Genomic DNA, 12,930 nt, shown 5'->3' with positions numbered 1-12,930 from the left:
TAATATGAATATATGTGTACATAACACAACCTTCTTAATGTTTGAACAACTACAAAATATATTTTTATTTTTATATTTTTAAAATTTGCCTGTCGAAAATCCTTATACATCAATAACCCACATATGCTCGAAATAGGGGTGTGCGATATTGAAAAAAAATGATAGCTCGATATTTTTTGGGATTTTTTCGATAACGATAACTAGATGATATTTTGCTGAGTGTGTTATTGTGCTGATATCTGACTACCGTGGACAGCTGCAGTTTTTCATATAAGTTTCATATAAGTTTAGATTGATTTTGAACTTTTATGGGCCTTTTTGAGTCAAATTGTTACATTTAACCAGTCAATTAGAATAAGACATTTAGGCTGTTACCAAACAAATGAAACCAGTATCACCACAATGAATCTTTGCAGAAGTTGCATCTGAAGTGGCATTTAGATGTATTTAAACACTGTTTAATATAGCTCAGAGGGACACGGAGTGCTTTAACCTGCGGTTACAAATGCATAATGTTTTGATATTTTAAACATAAAACATTGAATACTGACATTTTAAATTATTTAAAAAATTAAAAGATACTTTAAATGTGAAATTAAAATCACCAGTAGGTGGCAGCAAGTCACTGTTAACAAGTGAGTCATTGCGATTGAACCGAATCATTTAAATGGTTGATTCATTCAGGAATGAAACATCGTCATGTTGTTCAGAGACGTGAAACAGAGCTATGGCTGTTTGGAATTATTTTTTGTTGGTGAAATAGAGCAAAAACAGGCAATATGGTGTCTAAAACGTAAGTCTCTTAATATTAACTTATTGTTTATTGAACTGTTGTATAAAATCCATATCACATTTGTAATCATGCTTATTTTTTAAGAAAAAAAAACGGCACTCTTCATGTGATTATTAACTATATGAAATGATATATATACACATTTTCTGCCCCCATATCTTGAATTTTGTGATCTTTCTTAATGCATTTTAATAGACTGAATCATGCAGTGAAAGAACACTCTCTAAATGCGCACGTGCACTGTTTAACCCACGAGACATCATCACGTTATGTATGCGTGCACTACGTAGGTGTTTTGTTTGGTTTTTGCAAAATACTTGATAATGTCAATTACACATCGTTAAAACAACAATTACGATATTATCGCAGACGATATATATCGCACACCCTAGCTCGAAACATAGAATTTTACTGTTTTTTTCAACTGCTTACACACAAAATCTTTACTTGTCACACAATTTTTGAAACCTGACACTCAAACACCAGAACCACACACCAAATCTGCAAAACCATACACTAATTCTCGGCCTTTGACTCAGTTTTCAATTTCATAAAAAACTTTTTTCTTCTGAGAAGAAAAAAAGTCAGTAAGACTGAAAGGAATAAAAATAAGGGGGAAAATATTACGAGAGCAGCCACGGAAGACCACGTGTCAGCAAACACTTTAGCCATGTGAGCATTGGTGGTTCAGTGGTAGAATGCTCGCCTGCCACGACCGGGCCAGCCGCGGATAGTTGTAATACACTGACAGCCAATCAGACTGAAGCATTTCAATAGCTGGCCAAAGAGTGGAAATGATGTCACAGCCAATCAGATTTTTTTCATGCATTTATTTTTTATTTACCATTAATGATCTAAACCATTATTTCACACAGCTTTGTGCTTTTTATAAAACAAAATTATAAAATGTAACAATACATTACAGTTTTAAATTTGTGTCTTGCCTTTTTGGATTACAAAGCAAAGTATTATGAATAAATTATTAATATTAAAATAAACAGTAAAATAATAGTAGTATAACATTCTATGGTTATATTAAAAACATGAATGGTTATATTAAATGGCTTTTGAAATGTAAATTAGAGGCATTTAAATTTAACTCTAACTTAGTAATAAATAAGTATTATAAATAAGTATTGATTGAGTGATGGAATAATATAAGACGCACTTCGGACCTCAGAATATGCCAACCCTCAGACAACATACAGAATTACTAAATTTTGCCATAAGTTAAATATATTAAGCTTCTACAATATATAAATATAAAAAATTGTAGAAACTTAATTTTCTGTAAAGCTGCTTTGCAATGATTTGTATCGTAAAAAGCACCGTACAAACAAACTTGAATTGAATCGAACTTATGTTAAATGAGTTAAGTAGTGTTTCCGAAACCATAGAAACTGTAAAATATAAGTCCTATGAAGTAGAACACGGCACTCATGAAGCAATTTGTAAATTTCAGTTGTTTTTATTAAATGCTTTAAGAACGTTTTAGTAAATAGTCAATTTTTATAAGTATAAACATATTACAATCTCACACTGAAAAATAAACAAATCAAACTGTACAGTATATACATGAGTTAAATATTTCTAAGGGCCAAAATATTAAGAAATATTTTTTTTTTTCTGCCAGCCATCTCTGTCTTTCCATCTCGTAAAGTGCAGACTCTTTAAACTCTCTCCAGGTCATCTCTTTCTGAATTCCCTGAGGTTGGGTAAATGGAGGGGAATAAACATATTTTTTTGCTACACCATAGGAAAGCCTGTGTGTATGTGAGGACTGTTTGGACCCTGCTTCAGTTCCATTTTCCAAAATCTGCACCACCGACCAACGTGTCCAGTCTCAGGCCTTTTGCGTTTTTGCTGTGCTTTCTCCTCAAGTTCAATCTCAAAGAACTACATTTCTATAACGTCTTGGAATGGCATTCCAGGGTTTGTTAGTCCTTCATCACTGTAAGCATTAAATACCTTTGTGGAACAGTAGAAGTACCTGACAGGGCCTTGCTGATTAAGAAAAAAGTGGATAGAGGAACCATCTTTGGCTGTCCACAAACAAGACAAGTCTTTGTTTGTTTCTTCTTCTCCTGCTCAAGTTGCTGCTGCAGCTCCATAATACAATTGTCTCAATGGTCTCGTGAGTTAGGAGTGTGGTCAGAGCAGGTGCTGGCGGGTTTACATCCGCAGGCTTCATTGTTACCACTGGCACACTACCCGCTTTAAAGACATTTCTCTGGTGTTGTTTAATGAAGAACTGGTGTTCAGTAGTTTGGCCAGGTGCTTGATATACTGTGAAATGTGCAGTTTTGTGGTTGAATGGAGCATGCTGTTTGGATCAGTAGAGGAATTGTGGACCATTGCTGCATACTCCTGAAGATGTCCTTCTTCCCACGGTGTTTATTAAGCAAGTTGTCAGTGGGCTACACGCTTGTGGTCCAGTACAAACACTGGAGAGAAACACAATGAGTTTTATTAACTTCAGTTTGAAAATACAACTTTCAACAGATATTCATAAATTTTAAATTCATTTTACAAAAACTCACTGAAAAACTCAGCTCCAGACACTATAATATGGAAATATCTTTTATTGTAGCATCAGATCCTGCTGCAAAACTAAAGTGATTTTCTTTATCGGTATTTTTGTCTTGTTTTCCAGTGCAAATGCCTAAGGATTCTTAAATAAAGATACATTTACTTGGAGATACAAAATGACATGAAATACAGAGTCTTGTTTGAAGTGATTTTGCGATTAAAACAAGAACTAATATCTGCCATTTTGCAAAAAAGTGACCTTAATTTAAGTTTTGATAACTCATTGACAGATAGTTGTTATTGTTTTAAGATTAAACTCATTTAATTTTATTACATTTTTCAAGACTTCATTTACATTTGCATCTGAAATAAACATATCTTGATAGAAAGATGTTTGATATTTGTTTTGGAAAACAAGAGAGAATACAGAGGAAGAGATTCATTCACTTTTTGCTTTGCATCCAACATTTAATGACAATTTTATGAATTTAAGACCTTCTGCTCTGATTTAAAATTTTCTTAAGCCATTAATTTGTATACGGGTAAATTAAGACATTTTAAGACTTAAAAACCTGCAGAAACTATGTGCATGATGTAGTTGATGTGTCAAATATTTACCTGTATCTGAGTGAGGATCTGCATGGGTACCAGGAAAAGATGACAGCAAGGGCACAAGCAGTGCAGAAACAGTGCTCTCTACAAGAACATCACAATAGAAATTTTACAAAAAGCAATAATTACACACACAAATAAACACACACACTATACAAACAACCAGGAAGTTACTATAGGAAAACTCTAGTAATCCTGCGGTTCTTGGCAGGCTGATTTTTTTTATTTACAATTTCATGGCTGTACTGCAAATATAATGCTCAATACAGTAACAACAATCGTAAATCTATTGTTGTGATTCTACTACTAATATCCCATTGCTAAATTATGGTTACTATAATGAAAACCATGGTTAGAAAACATACTTGAACATGTAATTTCATGAAAATAATGGTTACGCTCATTCATAATGTAGCTTGTAATCAACAGAGGACGTGTTAATGATGACAAACAATACATAGACACGTAAATTACAGCTATGTTCATTCATAATTTGGCATGCAAACAAATCAACCTACACTAAACTATAGTAAACAAAACCCGACAGGGTAAAGTTTGGAAACGAACAAAGTAACGGTAACAAAATGTGAACTGATGTCACAAAGTATCTTGCCTTTGATAGATGCGCTGAGAGGCAGACCGCCGCTGTTTTCTTCTTCTGCGAATTCAAACTTCCCGCGGTGCCGAAACACTGAAGAGCGCCACGAGAGCGCTAGCGGCCAAAAGAATATTGCATCCGTAGTGGTTTAGCACTACCATTGAGAATGAATGGGAAACGGTTTAGGGCCATTTAGCTAAAAGGCCCGGGTTCGATTCCCGGCCAATGCAACAATGTTTTTTAACATGTTACTTTAAAATTAAGGAAATAAAAAATACATTTATACATTAAAACTAACTTTAAACATAAGTTAACATTGTAGCGTAACTATATCTAACATGCCAACATTTAGTATTCTCATCTGATTTCAAGACTGTGGTTAGTTGCTGGTAGAACATCTGTAATGAATTACACATGACTAATGTTACAGAGACAGAGGATCCCAGGGTTAAGCAGTCTCTGCCTTTCATTGCTATCCTGACTTGTTACATCACTGTATTTATACCTATATCTAAAGTTTAATAAAAACTTCTCTTCAAATATTGCATCATTCAAATTTCGCCAAGCTTTTTATTTCATCAATTTTAACAGATGTGTAGTGGGGAGCGACTGCCATCCTTTTCACCAGCTCTAATAGGCTCATGTATTCATTTAGAGAGTACGACCAGAAAAAAGAGCAAGAGGGAGAAAGCATAAGAAAGAGAGATTTAAGAGGAGTCTGAACAGAGCTCAGACACATTAATCATTGTTCAATCCCAGACAGTGCACTTCAGGTACCACCACTTCTTAATGACCTAAAGCATGAGTGTGCTTTTGAGTAGGTGTGTATTTGTGTTGAGTCAAGTAGAAAATACCACTGAAAGAAAAGAAAGCGGAAAACCTTCACTTTAATGAGACTGGCCATGTCAACTCACCATGTCATCACTAAAGAACTGCACTAATTAAATATAATACACTGCCATCTGCTGGAAGCCAAGAGGAACTGTCTGCATTTGTCAGCATTGACATCACGTGAAGAATATTTTTCTCAAAAATGCAATCCTGAATCTATTTCAAGGCACATATCTGCACTTACGAATGTTGTACTCCTGGACAAGGCTGAGGTAGCTGTAAATGGGTGAATAGCCAAAAAGCACCACCATGATGGGTTCTCCATTCCTGTTGTCCACTATGTGAGCAGTATGTCCCTCCACACCGAAGGGTTGGACCTGCAGGCCAGGGCTGGGTGTTCTGAGGGACCAAGACCGGCTACGTGTATCAAATAACCACAGTTCATCTGTTACATTCCCGGAGCCTGCCTCCAGCTTCCCACCAAACATGTAGATATCATCCTGTAAAGGATAGAGCAGAGAAATTAAGATGATATAATGAGTTCTTGTACAAGCATTTGAGGTATTACATCACTTCAGGCTGAGCAAAAGTTGGAGACCAATTTACCCGCTTAGCAGTAGCACATATTCTCCTGTGTAAACAGCCAATCAATACACTGCATCTGGAAAGGACTCCATGGAGAACAAATTCAAGCCTTGTGACACTGCTGCATCTCTTTAACTAACAAAAACAAGACTCGAACTTGAGCGTATAACTACGGAAAAATAGTCTCTTTACTATCGCAATGTTGTGTTTACAAAGTTTAGAAAGGTTATGAGCTGATCCCAGGTCAAAAAGACCAATCTCCTGAACTCCATTTAAACTATAGGTGTCTTGTAATCATTACATAAAAATACAAAAGTTACTATTTGTACTTTTTATTAATTGCTTATAGTATCATTCGAAAGTTTGAGGTCAGTAAGATTTAAGAAATTATTTTATTAATCAAAGACGTATTACATTGAACGAAAAATTCCAGTAAATACATTTATAATGTGACAAAATATTTCTATTTTAAATAAATGCTGTTTTTTCACATTTTATCAAAGACAAAATATTGCACAAAGATATTAAGCAGCACAACTGTTGATAATTAGAATTTTGGTTGAATCACGTGACACGTTATATGGAGAAATTGCTACTGAAAAATCAGTTTTGCCTCACAGAAATTAATTACATTTGAAGATATAGTCAAAATTTCAAATATAAAATGAATATTTTAACAATTAAGTCTCTGCTCGTCAAGGCTGCATTTATTTGATCAAAAATACAGAAAAAGAACAGCAATATTATGAAATATTATTACAATTTAAAATAATGGTTTTCTATTTTTAATATACTTTAAACTATTATTTATTTCTATTATTTATTTTATATTGAATTTTCAGCATCATTACACCCCAGTCTTTAGTGTGACATGATCCTTCAGAAATCATCCTAATATGCTGATTTATTATCAGTGTTGGAAACATTTTTTTTTTTAATTCTTTGATGAAACAAAAAGTTAAAAAGAAGATTTATTTTTAAAATAAATACTGTTCTTTTTAACTTTTTATTCATGAAAAAATCCTGAAAAAAAAAAAAAAAATTACAGGTTGCATTTTTTTTTTTTTAAATTAGCAGCACAACTGTTTCCAATACTGATAATAAATCAGCATATTAGATTGATTTCTGAAGAACCATGTGAAATTGAAGACTGAAGTAATGGCTGAATTTATATATTAAAAAAAAGAAAACCGTTATTTTAAATTGCAATATTTCACAATATATATTTTTGATAACTGATCACAATCTTTTGAACGGCAGTTTATAAATAAATGCCATGCAGTATGTATAAATGCAACCCTGTGTTTTGTACTTTGTTGATATTCGAAGGCAATGGTTGGCTATCAGAATGGAAAAGAAGAATTTGAGGATATCTGCACATTTGTTTGGTTCAGATAAAAGTGCAGACAGCCGCTTTATGATTCATGAAACAGTAAGCAAAAGGCCATCTCATATTCTGCTGACTGAACTCATATGCATGTACACACACACAAGCATGCACAACCTCTAATCCTCTGTAAATGCACATTCACTAGCCTGCTACTGCATTCCTATCATCAAAGTGCATTCGACAAATAAAGACATCTGCCAGATGACAGCTTAATGAAACACAGTCATGTGTATTTTGGACAAAACAATGATTTTAATTTGTCCATTTGCCAGGGACCTTTTTCCACAATGAAAACAGCCTATTTAAAACAATGTGCACTGTGCAGGAGAGAGAAAGTGTATGTATATATGCATAATGAACAAGTGTGAAGTCTTGGTGACCACTAATTTGCTGCACAGGTATATCCACTGCTGTATTATACTAACTTAAAGGAGTCATCGGTTACAAAATTCACTTTACAAGTTGTTTGAACAAAAATGTGTTCAAAGTGAGTGTACACATCCATCCTAAAATGATAAAATGATTTTTTTAAATCCCCTTCCTCAAATCAGGCTGTTCTGAGAGTCCTGTCAGAATGACGTAGTTCTGTACAGACCCCTCCCACGAGAGATGATTGACAAGACCGTCTTACCTTAGACCCGCCCTGAGTGAGCTGAGAAGTGTCCGCCTCTGTGCAGGGGAAGACAAGATGTCTCCAAATAAGCGATTTAAGTGTTTAGTTGTTAGATATAATAATGAATACAGCAGTCGTCAGTTACTCCTGACATCTGAGCCGCTGAAGACCAGAAGATTAACGCTACTTTCGCTTTGAAGTGAATGCGCCGATCCCCGATCTACATAAATGCGTCTATTTTCGCCAAAATCATTCATGACCCAGCTTTATCTACAGAAGAAGTGAGTATAAGGGTTTTTATGAATCTTTGCAAATCGCCTTTCCTAATAAAGTGTTAGTTAGCCAGTTTCACGGCTGAAGTTTAGTACGCTCCATAGATATGTATACCTGCATGCCTCATTATCGACTGTTCCTATGGGCCGCAATACGTAAGCCATCCGCCATTTTTGGAACAGTCTGCGAATATTTGACTGTGTGTGTCTGCAACAGCAAGTTATACGCTTGTATATCTTTGAATCTTCATTGGTTCGAATCCCCGGCCGGCAGGAATTGTAGGTGGGGGGAGTGAATGTCCAGCGCTCTCTCCACCCTCAATACCACGACTGAGGTGCCCTTGAGCAAGACACCGAACCCCCAACTGCTCCCCGGGCGCCGCAGCATAAATGGCTGCCCACTGCTCCGGGTGGGTGGGTGGGGGTGTGTGTGTGTGTGTGTGTGTGTGCATTTGTTCACTACTCACTGCTGTGTGTGTGCACTTGGATGGGTTAAACGCAGAGCACCAATTTCGAGTATGGGTCACCATACTTGACAATACATCACGACTTTAGACTTTAGATTATTATGGTGAATGTGAGATGACTGATGCGTCAACGTTTCTGGAGCGGTCGAATAGGGATCTACACATATATTGTCTGCTCGTCACTCCACGGAAGAGAGGGGCGGAGTCAGCAGAGCTCACTAGGATTTAAAGAAACATGGACTAGATCAGCGTTTAGAATTTTAACCATAGTATGTTACAGACCTTTCATTAAGACCCTAAAGAATCATATCAACTTGTGCAAAATGGGCATCCGATGACCCTTTTAAAAGCAGCCCGGTGAAACCAGTTTACACTGTGGACTGAGAGAAAGTTCCTGCTTATTTCCTTCAGACTCAGTGAGCGTATCTTAGAAACCATTAGCAGTATAAACATTCTTATGAATCCGCAGACATTATCACAGGCTCTGGCGGTGAAAACGAACACCCTGCGGTGGAAAATTCATAGGAAAGAATGTGATTCACAATTGTGTATGGAATAACTTCACCCCATTTCTTAAATTAAACATACATCTCAGTTGTGCATGACAGCACGCATCTCAGCCAAAATTACATCCAGTTATAGTTCGTTATCTAAACAAAATGAAGCTCATCCAAACAAAAACCTTACCTAGAGGGATGACAGTGGCTTTCTAGGTGAGTCCAGTCTATTCTTGTGCATATTTTTGTACATACTGCAGCAATAATGCCTATTGTATTCTGTCTTGTTTATAAGTCTGTGAAAAATCATTCAAGTAAGATTTTCAGTGTACTTCATACATGGTAGTACTTGTACATTTGACAATAAACGACTCTGATTTGACTGATTTGATATCTCAGTTCACACACCCAGACTTGATTTACACTACATTTATTTTTTTATTATTTTTCCACAGAAAGAAGGAAAAAGTATGTGAACCATTTGATTCGATATGTATTTTTTTTTTATAAATTGTCACAATAATAGCAGCAAAAATAGTTTTTATCTTCCTCTTTCCAGCCGTTTCTGCTATTATTCCTTTACTTTCTTCATTCTATTTGTGAAACACGCAGGCTAAGCTAAGTACTTACGCTAATGTGCCAAAAAATTCGTCACTTTTCTCTGAACTGTCAAAAGAAAAGTTGCGCTGCATTGGCCGGGAATCGAACCCGGGCCTCCCGCGTGGCAGGCGAGAATTCTACCACTGAACCACCAATGCTCACACGAAAGAACAGTGGGAGTTCCCGTGGTCATGTGATACTGCATTCATCATACCCTCAGTTACACGCTACACATTCCACAGTGTGCACACTTCCTTTCATTTCTCTAGTTCTTCCCTTTTCTGATTTACACTCCTGGATTCTCTACTCTCTGTGCTAACACTCCTGCTTTCATTGCATTGGTTTTAGCCGCCATGTGTGCCTCAGCCCCACATGACCACGGGAACTCCCACTGTTCTTTCATGTGAGCATTGGTGGTTCAGTGGTAGAATTCTCGCCTGCCACGCGGGAGGCCCGGGTTCGATTCCCGGCCAATGCAGCAGGTTTTCTTTTGTCAGTCCAGACAAAGCAAAACTTACCACTTTACGGAAACAAATGAATACGTAGCTGACTTTAACTGTTTTTATGACAGCCTGTTCATTTAACTAGTAAAATAAACAAAGAGAAGTAAGTGCAGTCAGATTTGGAAAGAGGAAGTTGTTTTTTCTCCAAACCAGCTGCTTGACTCAAAATGTTTCTCTTTGCACATGTACAGTATTTGTGAAGCATTCGTATAGTTTGTATTTTTTATCTTTTATTTTTAGTTTGTATAGGGTAAATATTTATGTGAAGCATTTGTATAGTTTGTATTTTTTATCTTCTATTTTTTAGTTTGTATAGGGTAAATACTTATATATAGACAGTAGGTTAGTTGTGTATAGGTTTATAGTGTTTTTTACTTCATTGTTGTATGTCTGTATTTATGTAGCACCGTGGTCCTGCGAGGCACGACATTTCGTTCCACTGTATGTCCCCACATGTAGCGGAATGACAATAAAGCTCGACTTGAACTTGAACTTAAATCACTGGTGTAAGAATCTCTCATACCAAATCACCCTGAAGCTTACCCTGGAATACTATTAAGTGTGAACTCTCCTACAGAGGGAAGCATGACACCCAGGAAAAAGAGAGCACATGAGAAATCAAGAGAATATATATCATTTAACACCATCTTTTAAATAGCACTAAAGCATAAACTGTCAGGGTTTTATAATGCCATGATTACTACATTACCTGATAAAAACTACTCTAAATAAACACTAGTGGGCACTGTTGCTACAAAATAATGAAAGTATATGCAACTCGATGCAACATGCAGCTAAACACTATCTGACCCTGTAACATTACGGACAACAATGACTGAGGTCACAGCTTCTCAAATGTAAATCACAGGCTATGTATTTTAATTGCAAACAGTCAAATCCCTCACTGAGGCATTATTATGCAAGGTATGGTAATTAGAAGTGTGTTTACCTTGTGAAGAGCCAGTGAGTGTCCATAGCGCTGCAGAGGGCCACCGTTGATTGGTATTACATCCCATGTGCTGCTTTCTAGATTATAGCTGCAAAACAGAGGAACATAATAAAAAAGGAAGGAAGAGAAAGTGCTGCACATTTTTTGCAAGTTGATAAAATGTTTACAGTAATTAATTTTTTTTTATATTTGTGAAAGAGGTTGATCAAAATGCTTTAAAAAAATAGTACTGTAAAAAATATTACATATTAAATATTATAACAAACTTTTTTCTATTTTAATATATTTCGAAATGTGATTTATTTTTGTGCTGACAAGGTTGAATTTTCATCAGCCATTGCTCTAGTCTTTAGTGTCACATGATCCTTCAAAAATCATTATAATATACTGATTTGGTACATTTATTATTACAATGGTAAAATCAGTTGTGCAGCTTAAGAATTTTGTATAAAAATGTGTAAATAAAAAAAAGAAAGTGTGCATCAACAATTGTTATAGACACAAGTGATGTGATGCATGCAGATGCATTAAATTAAGTACAAAATATTGGCTTATTATGTCGCCAGGCGGCAGAACTTACTTTATTACCATCTGAAAGGAGCTGTAGTTAAAGGTGAACCCTCCAATCACCCACATCAGCTTCCCATGAATCACTGCTTTATGGGAAGCCCGGCCTAGGGACTGTCCATCAGGCTTCACGTTAGGCAGAAACCAGTACGGCTCAGCCGAAGGAACTTTTAAAGAGCAATCTGGACCTGAGATGAGAAAGAAGTCAGATAAGAAACAGAGAAGTGTGTGTTCACAGAAGCTGTGTGTGTCTAGTTTAAGACTCTGAACAAACACTGAGGGATATGGACCAGAACTGTCAACAGCTTGATAAGTCAAATACCTCAGCCAAATATGCTGTTTCTTTCCTTGAATTACAAATGCTCTGATAAATCAAACCCCAGAAACCTAATCATAAGTGCATGTGTTAAAAATTGCTGAATAACTGGTGATAAAAATTGTAATAATAAAAAGGAGCATAAAAAATATATATATTAAAACTGTTTTGTTGTTGTTACACATACTATGAACTATTACAAATAAGCAGCTACACTTTTGAAGGACTAATTTAAAAATGATCCAGCACTGCCATCTAGCGGTTAGTAAAAGCCCCTCTCTAACCGCCAGAGAGGACAGTCTTTTCCCAACATTTCTCCAGTGGTCTCCATCATAAAGACATGAAACAACCGCGAATCATCTTAGCATCTGAAGAATAGACCTCCAAAAATAACCACTTTAAAATCCCCCTGCAATCACTAATTTTATCTCTTAAAACTTATCTTTGTTAATCAAAATTACATGTTTAAATGCTTTCCCCAGGCAAATAATGTTTTTATGCCATGAATGTAACAACAACATTAACGTTAAGTTACCTCACTTAGCATGCGCGGAGACATGAATATATTAACCACTCAAAAACACCAGCTTTCTCCACTTGTACACTAATTTATCTTATGTACCAACGTTAAACACTACACAATGGCAATACTAGATAAACAGTTATCTGAGAGTGAATATATTCTGTATGGATTACGCGCTCCCCTTAGCTAATTTATATGAATAAAAACTGTCACTTCTGAATCTCTAAATTGTCCAATTAATCTCTTATTGAGTCACATCATCATACTTGCATCTTATTTGCACCT

At 35.8% G+C, this 12,930-nt stretch overlaps 1 protein-coding gene across 1 annotated transcript in view; it reads right to left on the bottom strand.

Annotated features, from left to right (window-relative positions):
* LOC306882266 (attractin-like protein 1) overlaps positions 1-12,930 on the bottom strand; it is a 268,000-nt gene that overhangs the window by 230,567 nt on the left and 24,503 nt on the right. The window contains exons 6-8 of the mRNA XM_079436781.1: positions 11,820-11,994; positions 11,240-11,327; positions 5,608-5,863 (exon numbers count right to left, since the gene is read on the bottom strand). Of these exons, the coding sequence (XP_079292907.1) occupies positions 5,608-5,863; positions 11,240-11,327; positions 11,820-11,994 (519 nt within the window). The remainder of the gene's footprint in view (positions 1-5,607; positions 5,864-11,239; positions 11,328-11,819; positions 11,995-12,930) is intronic.

The sequence above is a fragment of the Barbus barbus genome (genome assembly GCF_936440315.1).
Source record: "Barbus barbus genome assembly, chromosome: 16".
Taxonomy (NCBI): Eukaryota; Metazoa; Chordata; class Actinopteri; order Cypriniformes; family Cyprinidae; genus Barbus; species Barbus barbus.
The sequence above is the reverse complement of the archived record's forward strand: the minus strand, read 5'-3'. Positions and strand labels throughout refer to the sequence as shown.